General features: G+C 39.1%; 1 protein-coding gene across 1 annotated transcript; it reads right to left on the minus strand.

Annotated features, from left to right (window-relative positions):
- Positions 1-1,186: 1,186 nt before the first annotated feature.
- Positions 1,187-19,126, minus strand: ENKUR (enkurin, TRPC channel interacting protein). Its single transcript, XM_056334439.1, has 5 exons — positions 19,003-19,126; positions 15,520-15,665; positions 12,157-12,383; positions 10,414-10,560; positions 1,187-6,272 (listed from the first exon to the last, which is right to left on the minus strand). The coding sequence occupies exons 1-5, from the start codon at positions 19,077-19,079 to the stop codon at positions 6,099-6,101; spliced, it is 771 nt and encodes a 256-aa protein (XP_056190414.1). The 5' UTR covers positions 19,080-19,126; the 3' UTR covers positions 1,187-6,098.
- Between the last annotated feature and the right edge of the window lie 1,224 nt (positions 19,127-20,350).

Genomic DNA, 20,350 nt, shown 5'->3' on the forward strand with positions numbered 1-20,350 from the left:
AGACATCTGGGAGAACATGAAGCAGTATCTCAAACCATTCCCCCACATTCAAGAACCTAGGGAGACCATAGGAAATGCTGTCCAGTTAGGCAGGGTTACACAGCATCGTGCAATGTACAATAGTATAGATGCTATACTCCCCCTTTGCAACTACTGTACTACACCAGGTGATGGAGTGGCACTGCAAGCTGGAATCTAGCTTCCGTCAAACTTCAATTTCAGCAGAATTAGCGCCTTGAGGAACTGGAATGTTCCATTTCTTTAAAGCAATTGCAGCATCTAAGATCCACAAGGGAAGTTCAGAGCATTTAGCTATCACAGTTAACCTGTGCTGAGTCTATGAGACTGACTTAGACTTTGAAAATTACCTACAGTAACTTTGATATCAAGCAAAGGGCTAAAAGCTGTTGTTCAAGATGTTAGCCATTTTTTTAAAATTTTTTATGACCTTTAAATCAGTGTTAGACACTGCTTCACAGAATTCTGGGCTTTGACTTATTTGGTCCGTGATAAACATCTTTAATACAAAACTGCATTTTTGTTTGTTATTAATCTCAGTGTGCCAGACTTGAGCAGCGCAAACTTCACTTTCCAATTTCCTGGCTCCTGAAGATACTCTTCCTGCTTTTCAGGTTCATGTTATTAATATGGAGTTCTTTATACCTGAAATAAATGCAAACAAAGTTTCCTCTTGTCCTTTAATACTAGAATAAACTTTATTTCCCTCATAATACTATGTAAATACACCTCCTAACCAGCTATTGAGAAGTAATGACATTTAAATGATAAAGCATTATTTTCAGGAATGCTGTTCACATCATATCCTATGACAAAATCGTCATGCATGGCCATGAAAACTAGTCAGGGAATTGTAAATACATAGTGGGTCACACCCAATGTAATGAATTCAACTGTTAAGAGTTTCTTTCCTTTTTAAAGGAGGTTGTTCACTTGGCTTCATCCCTCTTTTTTTCTTCTAATAATCTACAGTAAATTTGGGAAAATCTGCAAAACAAAAGAATTCTGAGGGTTTTTAACCAAGTAAACAACAGTTTGAGGACTTCCCCCCACCCCACCTCCCAAATAGCGCAGTAATCTTTGATGTAATTTTGTATACTTCACAGCTTGCCTAGAACAAACAGTGCAGTAACAAACGTGTATTGAAAAGCAGAATCTGGTCCAGCAAGTTCTGTAGCGCAGACACACTACGTGCCTCTGGCCAGCCAGCCCCTGAGCTTCGTTGCTACACAGAATGACCCGCTCCCTAAGGGTGCTGGAATGCTGGATTTAGACCATTTGCTAATGTTATTGTTTGTGTAAAAGACAGACCGTTCCTCCTAAGCAAACAGCAAAACGTGGTCATTTCTTCACTGTGCAGTGCTTGGGGCCATATGTTGAACGCTACTGAATTTTTTTGCTTTGAAGAGAGCATTATTATAGTGCTTCCTCAGCTTTAATACAGCTCTCAAAGCAATGCGGGAACAGTTCTAGAGGTACTTGTCTATCTTTACAGCAGCTCTGGGAATTAGAATACTGAGTCACCTGAATTTTCCATATGGGGTCTCTCACCTAGTGAGAGTAAATGAAACATTAATTTCATTAATTTTGAGTGACCAGTTTGAGACAATAGCTTTCAAACTATTATATAGCCCTGTCTAGATTCAAAGCATAGCTTCTAACTTTAGGCACAAAAGTCCTGTATTTCAGACATATGGGCTCAAATTGCAGAAATCAAGAACCCCAAAAATGAGAAATGCAGTATTAATGACTACCAGTGAAAAAGCCAGGTTTAAATACTTTATCATTGCATTTCAAAAACATTATATGACAAAGACATGAATAAATCATATTGCTCCAGGGAGTAAGTGCTTTAAATCTCATTTCTCTTCCTTCAACTCCTACTTTCCAGTTGCTGAAACAAATGAAATGAGGGTTCTTGGAAAACAGATCCTTTTAGTAAACAACTTGAATCCATTCCCTTTATTGCATGGTCTTAAATCATCCCCAGGTGAACATCTTTATTATTATAAGCACATAGGAGCTGTACTTACAGACAAAAATTCTATTGTGTCAGATGCTAAGCAAATAGAGAAAAAAGATGATCCACACAACAGATAATTTACAATCTAAGCCTAAAACAAGAAACAACTGGCTACAGTGGCAGGGGAGTTCAAGTAAACCACACAGGTCAGTGAGATAAGCCCTAATCTCAGCTCACCAGCAGCTCAGCAGTTGTTAAAGTTTTGGTGGGCGCCATTACAAAGAACATTTGAGGAAGGATTTGAAGACAAAGTTATTCCAGTGTTTGCGTGTTTGTGTGAACTTCTCCATGCTGTGGAGTCAGTGTGGAGGCAGGCATGGAACAACAGATTAACTGCACAGGCTAGTACTGTGACTGAACAAAAGTTCATCCTCATAGCAGCACCAACAAGACCAGCTGACATGAACGTAGTCTACAACATGCCTATGCCTGCTTGTCTGCAACCATTTGTTGGAGGTGCAGTCTATAAAAAGAAATTAAATATGTTTTTTATAACTTGGTGAAATGGAAGTCACATTTACTTCAGCATCCTTTAAACAGCAAAGAAAAAAACACAAACAAGAAACTCATCTCACCTTGGATTCCTACCATAATGCCACTGCTTAGTCTGGAGGATGGAAACCTTGAATTTACTCACATTTTATTTACATAACATTACATAACAGAAAGGAACTGGAGCAAGATCGAGACAAAATGAAAAAAAAACACAAACCAAACAGTCTAGGCATTCAGCAGTCAAATACACATCACTACCTCAGATGTCCACTCATGGGAGGAGAAATGGCTTGTCCTCCTCAGCTTGGTCAGGCTCAATATGCTTCTAGTTACTGGGATGGACGATCCCAATTGGCTGCAGGGCTCAGCAGCTAGCTTCCTTGACTATGGGAAATGTCAGGCAACCTTAATAATAGGTTTTGCCACCTGTCTCTCCTGTAATTATATTATTAATATTACAAGCATCATAAAGCCAAGGATGAAAGCATTGACTACACTAGCATTTATCTAGGACTCTCATTAATCTGCATGTATGTGAAATTTTCTTTCTGAAAGATGTCTGCCTTCATTAGGACTGAAAATGTTAGATATGTTGTTCTCTGAAATGTCTGCCAGTGAAAGGACTAGGTTTTAGTTTTGTGGCAGAGCAATCACAACAGCCATTCGTGCTGCCAGTTTTTCACAAAAACATACAAAGGGCCGGAACATGCCCTCCTGCAATAATACAGAGACTAAAGAAAATGAAAACAGTGAGGAATTTCTCCCGTATTATTTCACCCACAGAATTTTGCCCTTACTATATTGTGAAGGGAATGAGGTTGCCCCTCTGCAAGGAAGATTTTGAGGAATTCTCTCAGACTTAGTCCCCAGGAACGCATGCAGAACCCAAGAAACCACCGCGCTTTGAAACCAGCCACATGGAGCCCATATGCTCCTGTCAGATCTGATGCTTGCTCGAGGCAGCTCTGTCGGAGCCATACAATCAGGAACTCCCTGTGTTTGTGATGATGCCATATCTGATCCCTTCCTTCCTGGATATAAATAGTTTCATTTTGAAGAACAGCCAGTGAGATATTTATCATAATTTCATGTTGCTATTTTTAAAAAATAGATACACAGTTTTGTCATGCACAACTTCCAACAGGAAATATTTCCAGTTTGTGGCAACATAACTTATTGATGAATAGAGTATTCATACCCTGTTTAGCATGTGTTTTTTGGTGGTTATCCAATTTAATATAGACCATTTATAAATTCCAGTTTAATAATTACGAAGTACTAAAAGCATTTTGATGATTTTCTTTCTCATCATTTCATTGACTACCAGTAATTGAATAGTGAATTCTCAGAATGTTTCAACTAGTAATGCTACTTTTAAGCCTATGGACAGACTTATTTCTGTTAATATTTAAAACCTTTTATGAAGGAACAATTCTATCAGAACAATTGTGTTTACTCACCTTTTTGCTTTAGTTATACTGATGGTACATATTAGTTGATTCGTGAACATTACGCCTTCAATTATTGGCGTTTCATGAACATACAAATACAGTTACATGCTTTGGATTCTGTGAATCTACTTTGTCAAAGTTCCCAGAGAGAGTTAAAGGGTAAGAATGTTACCCTTCTCTGTGTGTTTTCAATAGTATCATTATGATTTTCCATAATCAGAATTGTTGGTAGTTTGCATGGAATACACATCAAAATAGATGGAAGGAACTGTAATATCTCCACAGGGTGACAGAAGCTATTCACGTGTATCGAGAGGGGAACATCTCGTGTGGCAGCAGAGCTACCTGCAAAGCGCTATGTGAGGTTTATGCAAAAAAACCCCACAGTACTGTGAAAGATGCTAGTGAGAGCCCACTCAGCTACAGAAGCACGGTGGCTTTAGTCTCTCCCTCTCCTGCTAAGCAGGAATACTTTTTTCATGCCTTCCCATTCACTTCCTAACTTCCCAATAATATACTAAGAGCCGTCTGACAATTTTGAAAAACCAGTCATTATTGCTGGTGAATGATTAATGTGTCCAAGCATGGCCTAGCTGCTTGCCCCAAATTTTGGGATAGGCCATCACCTACTTTACATTTCCATAAAGTTAGCACTGATGATAAATGGAAGAACAGATCCTCAACCTAACTCAGACAAATGGTCTTTGGGGAACTAAAAGCTGAGAGTGAGGCAGTGGGAATGCATGCTGTTCTGGAGTCAAATCTAGTTTTTTATTTTAAGCCACAGGAAACAGCCATGTTTGATTATATTGCATTTCTTAAAAAAGGCATCTTGTACTTCACTAGGAGATAACGTGATGTGTTATTAAGTGCTTATAATTGGTGTGGTTTTGTTAAAATATACAGTATAAGTAATTCTTTTAAGTAAACAGTAAATGAAATACATATTTTACAAAACCACAGCTTTCTTCTGGCTTGTATCTTTCAAAAATAAACATGACTGCTGAACAGTAAGTTACAAAGAACAAAATACACATTCCTGCTCACCCACGCTTTCCTAGTGCAGGTCACAGACAAATTTAAGATGCACAAGAAATATAGCCTAGAACCACTGTGAAGTCTTCAAAGACATTCCCTGACAAATTTATGAAAGAAGTTTAATGTACGTGAAAATTTGGTTTTTAATGGTTCATTTGAACTGTTTTACTTCATCCTCTGCTGATGTCAGATACTGTGATGTCACAACAGCTGCTGGTGGTAATGACTGATACCATACAGAAAAAGCTGTGATCTAAAGCAAAGGTTAAGCAGTAAGAAAGAAAAACATTTTTTCTTTTTATGCAAATGATTGCAATATAGTCTACTGAATATAATTTCTGCCTAGGTCCTGACTTGCATGTTAATATATTGCTTTCATGCTAATATCATACACATAATGGCAATCAAAACACATTTTTCTACTTCAGTTGTAGATTTACTATAGTATTACATAATTAATTATACATAAACACACACAGCAAGCTACATGTGGTATTTGTATTGCGTGAAGTCTGTATTACTATGGGCTTCCACTGTAAAAACTGGTTTTGGTAATGAAAAATGAGTACACAAAATGTTATGCACAAGCCAAGCTGTTTAGAAATACAATCACTCAAGCTTTTAAGCACAACAGCTCTTTAATAACTAGTCCAGAAGCCAACCCACCCTGAAGTTCTATTTACCACGCTGTCTTCAGTACCCAATTGTTTCACTTTGTTTTGGCTTTGCATGGAAAGAAATGATCCAAACATATGAAGCAGGTTTTTTTATGCTTTTTGTATGACGTTTATAGAAGTCTCAGTAGTTAATAAAAATTACAAAGAATAATAAATTAATGTTTTTATATTCAAAGTTTAATTCAGAAATTTATTTCAAAACATTATGTGACTTATACAATGACAGCTATATGTAACAACTTTTCTAAGAAGCTATATGATTGTATTACTTAAATATGTTCTTCTGAATAGTTGGCCTTGTCAATTTCTTCTGAGAATTTAGGGGGGGGCACTTCTTGGAGATGTAGCAGTAGAGAAAAAAAAAGGAGGAAAGAGGCAATAGCTGAAAAACAGTCCTTACTCCTTTGCAACGTAGATAAATTTGTGCTTCTCAATTACTTCTATGTCATGCTCCAGTTGTTTCATCTGTGATTCCAGCTTTTCTTTATATAACTTCTGGCGTATGGTGTCTACTTTTATTGGAAGACTCTGAAATTCACGATACGCTTCCTCCCAGTTCTTTTTCAGCCCCTAGTACCATTGCATGAAAAGAAAATATATGAGGAAAACTTAATTCATTAAGAATAATAAGCACATGAACTACTTAGGGGTTTTTGTTAATACTGCGTTTGGTGTCACTGCAATGTTACAATAATAGACAATTATATGGATAATGTTTAATCACCTTAATTGGACCAAATAATTACTTAAAAGTCAAACCAGTTGCAACAAATAATTTTGACTCATTATGATGCAATATAAAGAATAGTCTTGAAAAAACTCTGCCTTGGAGAGAAAAAATGAGTATCTTTAAGAGGCAACAAAACAATAATTAAACTAGCTTATGAAGGACAAGCTACAAAAATGCTAAACTGAAAAAAAGTACGTCAGTGTGACTAACAGTAAACTCTGCAGCCTACCGGGAACTCAGGGAAGCCTGTACACTTAATTTCCAGTCCTCAGTATCTTCAAGAAAAACTCCACAAGGTAAATGAAGAGTGACTGTTCCTTAGTGTAAGAGATTTTCTATGCTTTCAGTGCTCTATAGGTAGGCAACTTTGATTGCTCCATTGTATCTAATGCCAGTATGCTCACTGAGGGACTACTAGGATTCATTAAAGCTGCCTCAAAACTCATACCACTTAAATGCCTTCTTTTCTCCAAAATGTAACAGGAATAGTCTTAGAAACTGCACTACAGAAACCATTCCCCATAAACAGCAACATGGCAGCCTAGCTACCACAGATATCACTACATCACGCACAGTGGTGTTGCCTACCTTAAGTAATCACAAGAGTACCAATAGTTGGAACTCCAGCCAAAATTCAGCAGCTGTTTCACTTTATGTCACCACCAGCTTCATTTTCTGTAACTGAGACTTTGCTCAGACCATAGACACCAAAGTGATCCCCCAATATTTTCATCTCTGTGAACTACTTTGAAAAAATCCTCAGTAATTATATTCCCTTCCTAATCTACGTTTACAATAACATTTACAGGCAACTTATTTATCATTTGGACTAAAAAAACTAGCTGTCACTGACCCTATCAACAATAATTTCAGTAACTGCTACCTCTCTTGAATGCTGCTATGCAAAGAATTACCTTACTAGATAAAATGAACTGTATCTTCCATATATAAAAGCCCAGGACTAAAACCCTGCCTAAAAAAATCCCAAGCAATCATCTAAAATGTACTTATAAACCTGTTATGAGTACCAACATCACAGAGACAAACTTTTGTCCACCAATATATGCTGAATGGAATCAGTCTGTGGTAGAAAAATTAAATTTAAAACTTGGCTTTACATCCTCAGAATTACTGCAACAATTGCTCTTACTTTCTTCACGAGGATAATCAAAATCTACACATCCTGTACATGCATATATGAGGATTTAGTAGAGTTTATTCAGTGCATCAAATGTCCTCATGAAAACTGTGTAAGTGAACTTAATAATCACACCTGCTACAAGGAACACATACAGCAATCAGTAAAGAATACAATATAGCTATCAGTGAGATAACACTTCTCCAAAATGTTTTTGGCTTTCAGTTCTGTTTCCTTACAGGAGATTACAAAGTATCTTCAAAAACCAAAACCTGAAGTTACTCCCTTGACAACTAGTTTTCAACTCTCCTCCATAACTAAAACCAAATTCAGCTGACACACTGATTTTGTGGCACATTGCGATCTCCAACTTCATGCCCTTCTCCAGTATTGCTGAGCACCTTTTCTATCGAATTGGCTAATTGATTAACATACTGAAGTTAAATTTAGAGAAATTATTCTTAATACATATTTAGCTTTGAAGATTGTTGCTTCTGTTTCAGAACTCAAGGACTCCTGTGCTCAAAAACTTGTCTGACTTTGTCCGCTGTATGAATTGATTTAACAGGAAAAAAAAAGACCTCTCACTGCCAATACTGATTAAGAAAAAAATACTTTTTAATGTGAACTAATATTTTACTGACTCAAAGCAGCGTATTTATTGCATAGCAATTCATTCTTTTTGTTTATTCATATTAAGCACCTAAGAGTTGTCCATGAAGGCTACTCCAACAATCTTCATATAAAAACATCTACATAAATTGAAAAACCCTACCTCAACATGTGAAACTTGGAGCAACATGGCTATTTATTTATTGTCTTGTAATGCTACTTGTCTTCGCAATCCAAGGCTACAAAGTACTTAAATAAAGCTCCTAGTCTACCAGGCATCAGGTATAGTTTACAAATATATAGTCATGAAAATAAATACCGTATTTCCAAAGCTTTCCTAGAAGAGTCATTCACTGCTTCTTTTAAATAATTCTTTGTGTACATTAGTAAAAACTAGTTTGGAAATCACTGAAAACAGTGAATTTTAAAACACATTACAACAGGCATTGATCACAATTTACTCTATCCCTACAGAGTGGAGAAATCAAAAGCAGATCATGACTCTCTCCATAAAAATCTCCCTCACAGCTCCTCTAACAGCAATATGCTGACCAATATTGCTATAGGCTAGATCACAAACTGACTATCTAACTCTGTATAAAGAATACATACTGGATCAGTGAGAAATATGTACTGCATTTATCAACATTCTCTTTTATTCTCATAAAATCCCAACCAAAGTAAGCATAACGGAGAGTTCAAAAAATGTTGGCACAAATTATTTCCCTTTATTTTTGTAAGTTCATGAGGCTTGATTTTGTTCTCAGACATCTATTGCCACATATTCTTTCAAAGCAGATTGTGCACATGTGTTCACTAGCAATGTCAATTATTTTAAAAGACAAGAATTCCCATATGTCTACAGCTGAGCACTGGGTAGAAGCCACATACCCTGGGGACACTAATTCCTCCTGACAATATAACTGTATAAGTAATCTGGCCCATGAAAGAGCAACGTTTTTTTTGTTTAAAAAAAAAAAAATTCAAAGAAAATACTGACTTAATAAAAACAATCTAAAACTTGCAAATTAAAAAATATTTCAGTGCACTCTATTTTAAAAATATACAATGTAATTTTAATCAAACTAAATGCAGAACTGTGAGCAGCTGAACTCACATGCCTTTTTGCACATGTATTTTTGCTGCATAGTTAACTTGCTGAACCATCAGCTTGTCCCATGCCTTTCCCACCATAAAAATCATCTTAATCTTCACCCTTTCTGTTACATTCTTTATATTTCTGTCAATGCAATACCCTCATCTCTCTCCCATACTCCTTCCTAGCTTCTACTGCTTGCTGCATAAGCAAGAGACAACCTTGTGCTAGCTATTTGGATCTTGCCAATTAACCAGTTAATCACTGCAAGTAGGTTAGACACCATGTTTTCTCTCTAGATATTCTGCTGGCTTTTTTTTTTTTTTTTGTGGGAATTGAGCATCTTGGAGATGTCCATCCATCTGCTAATTTGTTTCATGTGGCTGCTAAGATCAAGTTATTAAGGGACAGCCTGATAAACAGTTATCACAGTAATGTAAGCCTCACTTTCATAGGAAATTTGGCTAAAATGTGGTCATGAGAAATTCCAGTGCAAGGATATGATATACTTTTAAAATATTTCTTTTTTGCTCTACTTCTTTATGGTATTATTTCTTTTTAGAAAATCTTGTGCAATAAAAAATGTATGAAAACTGTATGAAAGACAATATCCAAAACAGCTTAACAAAATACAATTTTTCCAGTCATCATTCTGTGAATATATTGAGATTTAATTCTGTTTTCTGGTTTTGCCACACTTTAAAGCATGAGCTTATGCTTTAGTCAGTAAAGCCACAGTGTGAAGACAGAAACTGCCAATAAGCGTCGATGTTATGCATCGGGAGAAAAAAACCAGCCATTTGTATTTTTCCATGATTCACAAGAAAAGTGTCAGAACTGTCACTAAACCCATATAGGTAATTTTCTGCATTGATCTGAAGTTTCACTGAAATTCGAAGTCATTAAGCGGGATAGGAATCTTAACAGAATCGAAATACTTGCAAACCTGGACTAAAGCAGTAGCTAGATCAGCTCCCTTCAGTTCGGTTTACAATTGTTCTACAGCTCCATCTAGTGAAAAAGTAGCTACCTCACCTGCCTCGCCTAAAGTATCTACTTTTATTATTTATATGGACTTACACTGCCTTATTTAATCTTTTGTATGTTACTAATCACACTAGATCAAAATACATACCTGCAGAATACTTGTCTTTTCTTCATCAGATAGCTGTTTCATGGCTTTTTTCTTGAGATGCTCCAAGATACTGGCCTCATATTCTTTCTGAGCTCTCTTCATTTCTTCATTTCTCTGTATCACACATTTCGGTGTAACACCATAATTCTATAAGGGTGAAGAAGTTGTTTCTTATTTATAAGAACTGATGGTTCAGTGAGGAGTTTGAAACCTGTTAATGACAGCAAGCTATTGTATGTTTTTTATATGGTGTCAAGATTCTACGTTCTGAAACATATTCCTTAGATACTTTCTCTGAAAAGTTTTCCTGTATCCTGATTTTTGCTGAACATTGCATGCCACAGAAGACAGTATGTAGTGTTAATACATACATGAAAATTTACTACTTAGGAATCATAAACTGTCCCATACTGGACGTGGCAGAATTGTGTTTCTGGGAGGAAAAATAATTTCTGCATATCTCAGATGTACTTACGGGAACACATCTATTTTGCCTTATCCTTTGTAAAATGAAGCCTATCTAGCTCTGCCAAAAGGTGCTGGAGCTTACCTTCTTTCTATCAAGTGCAAATGATTCACAAATCTTGTAGCGTTGGGTAGCACTATGACTAGCATTGTTTTTTACATATACGTGTAGCCATGCAAAGGTATTGTGCAAGGGCTGCAGGTTCCTTTTTTTTGCATCTTCTCCCTCACAAGTTGTGCCATATATTGTGTCTCTCTCCACATAATGCTCTTTTGTGAGTTACCTGGTTTAGTAAGCCAGACTCCTGATACGTCTTGTTTTCCTGAGTAGTGGAATAGACTGTTCTTGTGGTTCAGGATGTTGTCCTTAAAGGCACGCTCAAGCTCCTTTGCTTTTCAGAGATATCTCCCTTGGGTTCCTACCTACTAGTTCCCTGAATAACCTGATGTTTGCTCTTCTGAAGTACAGGGTCTGTACACTACCACCTGCCTCCCTGAGGAGGAGAGGATCTTGAACTACTTCATGGCCTGTGCAACCAAGTCTACTATGGATTATCACACCTCTCACCAGTTCTTTCTCCTTTGTAAGTAGCAGAACCAGAAGAGCATGACCACTGGTTGCCCCATCCACCATCTTTGTTAAGAAGCTGTTGGTGACATGCTCCAGGAACCTTTCTGGACTGCTTTCATCCCACTGTCTTGTCCTTTCAGCAGATACCAAGGAAGGTGAAGTCTTCCATAAGAAGCTGCACCATGATCTGAAGATTTCCTCAAGTTGCTTCAAGAGATGGCCCATAAAAACCATACTTTTGACACTTACTGGCCTTTCCTCTGATCCTGACCCACAAGCTCAAGCAGGCTGTCACCAATTCCATAGCGGAGCTCCATATATTTGAACAGCTCCTTCACCCAAAGGGCGACACCTCCTCTTCTTCCCTGCCTATCTTTCTAAAGAGCCAGCATTCATTCATCACAGAACTCCATTTGTCTCCTCATTAGATATTCCCTGGGTTCCCAATGCAACACATATGCTATTGCTTTAGCAGCATCATTCTGCCAATTTTTTGCTGACAGCATAAGCAAGCGAATACAGAGCAAAGGCAAGGCACAACTGTAGTGCCAGTGATTTCTCCTTGATGAATTTCAGAGGTCTACCACAAACAGCACTGGTATGTAAACATCTCAAAAAGAATCATAAACATTTCATAGGAGAATGCAATAGAGAACCTAAAATAGGCACTGCTACTAGCATTTCCACTATAATTTAATAAAACTTACCTTTTTTTTAATATATTTTGGAACAAGTCCCGAAGTTTCAAGCAGGTATTTATCTCCCTGTCTTTTATCAACATAAATAGGTTGAGGCTTTTTAGGCAACCCCGTGATAGCAGCAACTGCGTTTGCATTTATAAAATTCTTTTTACTGTGAATTCCCATAACGGGGTGATCTGTCCTCCGTGGCACTGATAATGCAGGCAATTTCTTACTATCCTCTTCTTTTTTTCCTGTGAATTGAGCATGTAAATATTCTTAGCAATAACCATGAAGAGTTTTGCAATTTAATGTTATTACATTTTTCAAAAGGGAAAAAATACGTACAAAATTACATAAAAGCAGAAACCAACTGTATTGACAATGAAAGAAATGACTGGGAATATACTGTGATGAAAATGAGTGTGCTTGTTTGGCAAAACAGAAGTTTCATAACCTAGGAAATACTAGATGGGTTTTCCTTATAACATGCCACTCATTTCTTCTTAACTGCAAGAGTACAGGACTTTTTTCAAATGTGATTAAAACTACTCTTACTAGAGATGCTCATGGCCAGGGCCCTTAGGCATTAATAATGGCCCTGCCCAGTTTTATCTGGGGCATCCACCCTACACCCTTGGGCTCAGGACCACATTTCAGGCCAGCCATGTGCTGTCAGTGTCTGGCCAAGCTGTCTCTGCCATGCCTGCCCCTAGTCCTGTTCCTGAACAGCTATGTGGGATCAGTGGATGGACCCGGCCTGTTACCCCATCTTACCTGATGGTCACCAGGCCATTGACAGGACTCATTTTTGTCACCACCCCACTCTGCTTGCCTGCCTTTGGTGTGGAGGGACTGCACTCTGTTGGTGAGATCATTGCCCAGCCTGCATTGTGGTTGCCCTCAATTTCTGGGCCACCTCCCCTTAGGGAAAAGCCCTGTTCTTGCTGCTCCTTAACAGTCATAAACAACTTCTCACAATCCTTTCTCCAGAGAAGATATAAACTCTTCCTTTAGTGTAATCCTTTCTCCAAGGCACCAACAGAAAGTCAGTAGTCTCCTGAGTAGTCTCACTTCAGGTGAGTGACGAATGACAATTCATTTCCCACCATATTTCTCACTAGATATAACTCTGACTCATAGTCATTATCAGAGATAACTTGATTCAGGTTGTCTGAGTTCATGTTCTTTGGCAGAAAATAAGTGCAACATTACAAGTGACAGAGCTCATTCCTGTAACAGCTGGTTTCCTGATGCTGACCCCATGAACCAATACTTTCCTGGGTGGTGTTTTCACAACCTGATTGTTTGCCATAACAGTACCATTGGACACACAGACTAAATCTCTGTTTCTCTTTGAATGTGTTTGGAAACAATTTATCTGAAGCTTCTCAGTGAGCACTAGCTCACCCTTATCTGCAGTACACTGGTACACATTCACTTGCTGTTTTGGGAGCCCCCATTTCTTCTGGAGCCAGCAACTGAGCTTGGTTAAAATGAATGCCAGAGTCCAGTAATAATACAAGCTTCAGTTAGGAAACACACCTTTTGTAAAGAAGTGGTGAATAACCAGACTCCAAAAGAATAACACTATCCCAGACTTCAGGGGAAACAAAATTCAGTCTTTTTGTTCTGTCCTTACAATCTGTGTTTTAACTAATAAGGCAGCACAGATACCACAATCACAATGCCATAATCCCATTTAGACAGCTTATAACTGGTTAAATTCCAAAGGATGAAAGCGCCGTGCTTTAAAAGAAATGATTAAGCCTGTAACTTCTCTGAGGTAGGTATGAAATTCCATCCAACAAAGATACAAGAACTTTGAGTTAATGATACAGTTCCTTCTCAAGATCTGTTAGGATGTAATCATGGCAATGAAATTACTGGTCTGGATCAAAACTATGATGTGTCATAGTAATATTGAGGCTCTGGTACACTGATTCCAAATGCAAACACCAAGGCACATATTGCTATTATGAAGCCCTGAATCAACATGTTAAAATAGAAATAGTGAGCTGCTTGTCTGAGAAAAATGAGTCAGAGTGCTTACCTCAATATATAGCAACTTTAAAGTAGATAACATTAATTTTATAATACAAGTACTTAAAAGGGGTCTTACAGACTGCTCCAAACTATTGGTGAATCAACCTTCTTTCCTATGCCCATTTAAAATGCTAGTGTGGTAAATTAACAAGGTCTTGAGCCTGGAAGCATTCATGCTCAGATGTCATGAAGTATTACATTCCAGTATACCGAACACTTCAGATCTCCTCAAAAAGTGAAGGCTTTGTTCAAAAACAACCCAGGATGCCTACAGGACCTCTGGAACCAAAGTTTACCGTAAGGTTCTAATAAGGCATGTTGCCTGAGACGTCAAGACTCTAAAGCCTCCTGTGCTAAAGCCATTTGCATGTGCCATGCAAATTTGGGTGCTGGACTTCTACATTCTCTTAGACAGCCTTTTTTTTTTTTTTTTTAATATACTGTATGTTAAGCTCTTCTATTTCTCCAAACTAAAACCAATTTCAAGTTGAAATGTTATAACTCAATTATAAATTCTGGCAGCAATGTACTTAGAACTCCAGCAGCGCTAAGAAGTTCACTCTACGCTTGCAGAACTGGCCATGAAGCTAAACATTCGAACTGTCAACTTCTTAAACACAGAACTGTGGTTTGCACCCAAAGATAGGATGCATTTTGCAACAGAACACTCCAATTTTATTTCTGTGACATTCAGGTCTCCAAAAATGTCTATGTTTTGAATACCACCAGCCAATTTAATGGTACGGGATGAAGAGCCGACAGTAAGTGCTGAAGAGAGTAAAAGCTGTATGTTGCTTACAACATCATGAAAGGCACACTTACTTTTCCCATATCTCTTCAAGCATTAAAGCAATTAGTCCACTTTTAATACCCACATTCATATTATTTAATGTTAATGATCAGTTGCAGAAAAGAATGATGTACATACCTAACTATGTAATTACAAATTGAAATGTCAACAGGATAGAATGTACCATCAACACATCTTCAACATCTGAATAGTTGTACCCAAAAGAGATGTTTTTTTTTCTTTATATTTCAGCTACTTTTGTACCACATGACAGTAAATACTTATGGTAATTTCTACATATATAATATATAATCTCCTTGTTGCTTGTTTCAGTATTTTGCACAAACAGGAAACATTTTTGTAAAATAGAGAAGGAATTCTGATATCACAGATACTATAAAAGGAACAATGGAAACTGACCCAGCATACAAAACTGATCTAAACTTTTTTAAAAATTCAATCCTCCATAACTAACTGTTACTTTCAACATTAATATTACAAATTTTAAAATTTAAAAATGCATTACATTTCATATATTTAACGTCTACACTTACTTTCTGGTAGCTTGGGTTCTTTTGAATGTTTCTGCAGAAAATTTTTTGGAGATGGCAGTGCAACTTTTGCTGGTCCCATAGTTTTCCACTGAGCTTTATTTTTCTCTGCTTCAAGTTTCACGGATGGTCTAAATTTGGATATATACCTTAGACATAAAAAAATAGCCATCAAGAAGTTAAAGGTCAGAAAATTATTAAAAATACTTCTCCAAATATACATTTTTGCAGTAGTTCATGCCAAAACCCTAAGCTAATTTGTTTTGTACTCTCTCCCCAAAAAAGGCCATCATTAATATAACCTCCATGCTAATGTAAGCCCAGCACTGCACTGACAAATGTTTTTTGTGATTCTGAAGTTAACTGCTTCTTCCTTCTTCTCTTGTGTCTCCAAGGTCTGCATTATCATTCTTTGTGAAATGGTTCCTGTGTGCACTGTTCATATAAATGCTGAACACAGACATTTTGAAACAGAAAAAACCCCTAAATTTTGGAAATAAGCTGCTTTGAGTATTGCTTGCATGAATTCGTAATTTTTATGAGTTTGTGCATCACACACCTTGGCCTTTATTTCTTAACTAACACCATTTTGAAAAGTTTTTTCTGATGTTGCTGTTTTGTTCAAAAATGCATCCAAAATATGCAGCTGTTATGCATCTACAGGAAAACAGTAATCATGAACCTACTTTGATAGATTTTCTTCTATATTTTAAAGTTTGTAGTATGAGAAAGATGCAAATGCCAATTTATGTTGGCCATTTCAGGAGCTGCAGCTGCAGAACATTGTAGGGCCTTACCCAGCAATCAAACACATCTAAGGAAAAGCTCAGTTGGCTTCAAAAAATGTGAGGTCTGTATTGATAATGAAAACATTCATGGCTTCATTCTGTGAGATGAAACATGTTTTAGAGGTATGTAAAACCTCATGCTTCAGAAAACATGTCAAATGTAGTTGAGAGTTGGACATAATGTCCTTGATCATCAGTTTATCTTATGACTGTCCACCGTATTGTCTCAAATGTTCCTGTTGAACCATCTGTTACAGACCATTATAAGACATGAGATGGGTGGCTGCTCCAAAATAGCACAGCAAACCATGTATTTCTTGTATTACACAGATCTGAACTACTGTAATCGGTTGTTTTGGCACAAACTGAAACGGCTAATATGAAAATCAGTAAGGGCTCAGACGTGAAAACCTGTATGCACATGGTATGCACACACTGCTGTTTTGGTGTAACATTGCTTATGGCACTGTAAGTTCTGCTTTAATCATAAGAATGAAAACATTTTCTCCAAAAGAAGCCAAATGCTGATCATTAGCTGATTACCGGCACCTCGCCCCTATCTGAAGACCTCAGCTGTCACAGTTGTTTTCCTGAGGGACCAGAACTCCCCACTCCTGAAACTAAGGCTCCTTCATTGTACCTTTTAAAATCTGTCTATCTTTAAGAGACATGTTATATTAATTTATGATAGACAAAAGCTGATGAACAGTTACACTATTCCTTCACAGAAAAAAAAATGTGTTATGAAAACACTATTCCATGTTTTTAGCTAAGGAAATAAAGAACAAAAACCATTACATATAACACAACCTATTTTATGGAAATACTGAAATAGTATGAAAGTAATGTAATGCTGGGCCAGTGAAAGGGATTCATAGCAGCAACACTGATAAAAGCTTTTTTATGTGAGCTGCAAATGTCTAATGCGTGTATTTGTACTTGATCATAACATCAGAACATGTAAGAGGACTTCATTAAAAACGTGGAGTTATTTTGTCTTCTGGAGAGTTGATCTCCAAAATCTGAAAGAGAATTATGTACCTAAGATTATATACAATTCCAGAAATACCTCTTATTATAAGGAATGAGGTATTACTTATTTTTTCTGTTAAATTCATGGCAAACAACTATAGACATAGGAACAAACCCACCACATTCATAAATAATTGTATTCCTCACCATTTGCTGGGAGTGGCATTGTAGCTACGCAGTAGAGAAAGGTAAAAATTATTATACTTTATAAGGAGTTTGACCTAGTACAGTTCACAAAGACTCGGAATGAGAAGGTATTGAGTTTATTACATGTTGTCATAACGTGAAGACATCTTTTGAAGACAGCTGTGGGCATTCCTTTGGACAAAGAGATGTGGCAGTCGTATCTTTTCAAGTGACTCTTCAGGCCACAAAGGTGGCTAAATGCTGTCATACACCAGTATCATAGAGTTAAAGAAGGTTGTAAGGGAGAAAACACAGGTATAGGGGACTTAAAATCTTAATTCACTCATCATTTGGCAAGGGGAAAAAGACAACACATTTGTAAGAAGACAGTTACTGTTCCTTAGGTGTCATCTTGGGACATCAAAGTTAGGGAAAATGATGCTTGCCATGGTTTCACGAGTAGAACCTGGTCAGTTAAGAGTGAAATATATATTATTTCATTTGGGGGGCCGGACCCTAGATACTGTATGCACCAGTTAAAACTGGTCAGAGCATGCTGTTAGCGAGGTTCAACACTGTTGTTACCAGCAGAGTATCTGGCACATTGTGAACCAAAGGAGGAAGTGGGGTGACAACACAAGTCAATGAGATCAGAAGGGGATGTAGTCAGATTGTATCCAACCTAAGGAATCCCTTGCCTAAACTGAACTTGATGGTCGTGGAGTATCTAAATTCTTGAAAGGTGTTAGGACAGGAATGGATTTAGTGTGCTGTGTGTTTTGCCATACAGTCATTTCACTTTCCTGTGCCTTTCAGAAATATTTCGTTCACACTGGAAAAAAACCCCACAACTATGATCTGTTTTTACATGGAAAAGGTTCAGAACTAGGAATCTCACAAGTCTGAAGCCTTTTGTCTGAAAAGGAGTAACCATTCTGATGAGTGTCACTGGTACTTCTACTCATTTAAAGCTATTGAGTTATGATCGACATTAACCTTTCACTGAAAATGCCAACTAACAGCTTTCTTTCATATAAAGTAATAAGGATTTGAAAAAAACACATATGTTTGCATAGTTATCAAATAGGAATTTTACAAAAACTCTCAAAAGGAATTCATGCCAGGGGGCAAAAGGCTATTTTTGTTTTGTAGGTAGGGGGTGAGAAAGAGAAGCAAAAGAAATGATGTCAGAAGACGCACCTGACACATGAAAAGAATGGAAGTGCAGCACTGAGAAAAATTTTAAGAATACCCCAAGTTTTCATCTGCTCACTGAAAATTTGTTGTAGGTGCAAACTGTAAAGATGCCATGTAATTCTTCTGTGGGGAAAGAATGCTTTGTAAATTCTTTGTCAATGAAGATGATGGCATTGAAGATACCAAACTGAATCATCAGCTCATGGAGCCGGTGTTGGCTAGTGACTCATTTGGAGGCGCAACAACTAGACTTTTTTTTCTTTGATACCTGTTACCCATAGGATATATTGCCTTGCCAGAACCAGTCACCGTGTCTGCAAGTAGCACTGTCACACCGACATACCTGGGCGGTTTGCCAGACTTCTCCTCCAGGGGGGGCAGGAGGTTATAGATGCTCTCCTGGGCACGCTGCGTTGCCATCCTCCAGCCGAGGGGCCCGCACCCGAGGGCAGCGCCGGCCTCGCTCAGGGGGCTCGGGGCTCGCTCAGGGGGCCTCGAGTTTCCTCCCTCTTCACAGCTCCCGCCGCCGCTCACTCGCCTCGGCCGACTGCGGCAAACGGCGCCCGCCCGCCCCCTCAGGCCGCCGCGCCGTTGTCGCCGCGGTTACTAGGGAAACCCGTTGCTAAGTAACAGCGCCATGAGGGGGCGGAACCTGCGCCACCACGCTTCCGCCTCCCCGCGGCGGCAGACAGCCGCCGGCCGAGCTGGGGCCAGGAGCAGCCGCCGCAGCCGTAGCAGCAGCAGCCGTAGCAGCAGCGGCAGCAGCAGCGCAGGCGTCCTGCCCCCGAGCAAGGCCCAGCACCGTACGCCATCCGGGCGCGCCGGGCAGCTCGGCTGCGCGTGCGTCGTGACTGCGGGCGGAGTCGTGAGGGGGCGGGGAGGGCAGGTGACTGCGCGTGCGCGGTGGCGGGGGGAGGGGGCGCGCGTCACCTGCGGCAGCTGTCACTGCCCGCGCCGGTACGTGCGCGCGCGGCGCTGAGGGCGCTTGAGGGCGAGGGGCCGGGCCGGGCCGGGCCGCGGCGCGCCGCTCCGCTCCGCCGGGGCAGGGCCGGGCCGCCGCCGGTCCCGAGGGGAGGCGGAGCCCTGGGCTGCTCTGGCCGAGCGGCGGCGGCTAACCCGGCTCTGCGCGGTCGCGGTTCTTCAGCGCGGCGCGGTCCGGCCGGCCCCCTCCTCCCGCCCGCGCCTTGACACCTTCGGGGCGTCGAAACGGTGAGGCCGGAGCGCGGTGGTGAGGCGGGAACCTTTGCAGGATCTTGGTCTGCGGGATGGTCACGAGAAGGCTGAAGCTGAGTGGTTTGCTTTGGGATTATTTTTTTTCTCCATGTAAAAGCTCTGAGAAAAGTCAAGTGGAAGTTGTCCTGGGTTAGCAATTTTGAAATGTTTAAGCTATCAGTCTTGACCTACTTTGAGGTCTTTGACAGCTCCAAGCAGCCTCTGTGTTGTTTGGTTGCTGAATTTCAACTGTATTTTATATTGTTGCAAACTTTGTGTCTGTACTGGTAACAAGGCCCAGTTTTCACTAGAACTGTTGTCATCAGTAATAGTTGTTAAAATTGTGGGTGATTCCTAATAATACACAGGTGCTCTCAACATCAAAGTGAGGGGTCAAGGTGTATTGTCAATATTTCTTTGGAGGCATGGGTGTAAGCTCTGCTTCAAAACCCCCTCCACCTTTTTGGCATGGGATTTAT

The sequence above is a fragment of the Falco biarmicus genome, chromosome 4 (genome assembly GCF_023638135.1).
Source record: "Falco biarmicus isolate bFalBia1 chromosome 4, bFalBia1.pri, whole genome shotgun sequence".
Lineage (NCBI taxonomy): Eukaryota > Metazoa > Chordata > Aves > Falconiformes > Falconidae > Falco > Falco biarmicus.

Excerpts from the sequence above, each read along its gene's own strand:
- ENKUR (XM_056334439.1), bottom strand. The coding sequence starts at position 19,079 with ATGGCAACGCAGCGTGCCCAGGAGAGCATCTATAACCTCCTGCCCCCC. Across the intron at positions 12,384-15,519 it reads AGAACCCAAGCTACCAGAAA|GAAAAAAAGAAGAGGATAGT; the intron begins GTAAGTGTAGAC and ends CTCAATTCACAG. Across the intron at positions 6,273-10,413 it reads AAAAGACAAGTATTCTGCAG|GGGCTGAAAAAGAACTGGGA; the intron begins GTATGTATTTTG and ends CAATGGTACTAG.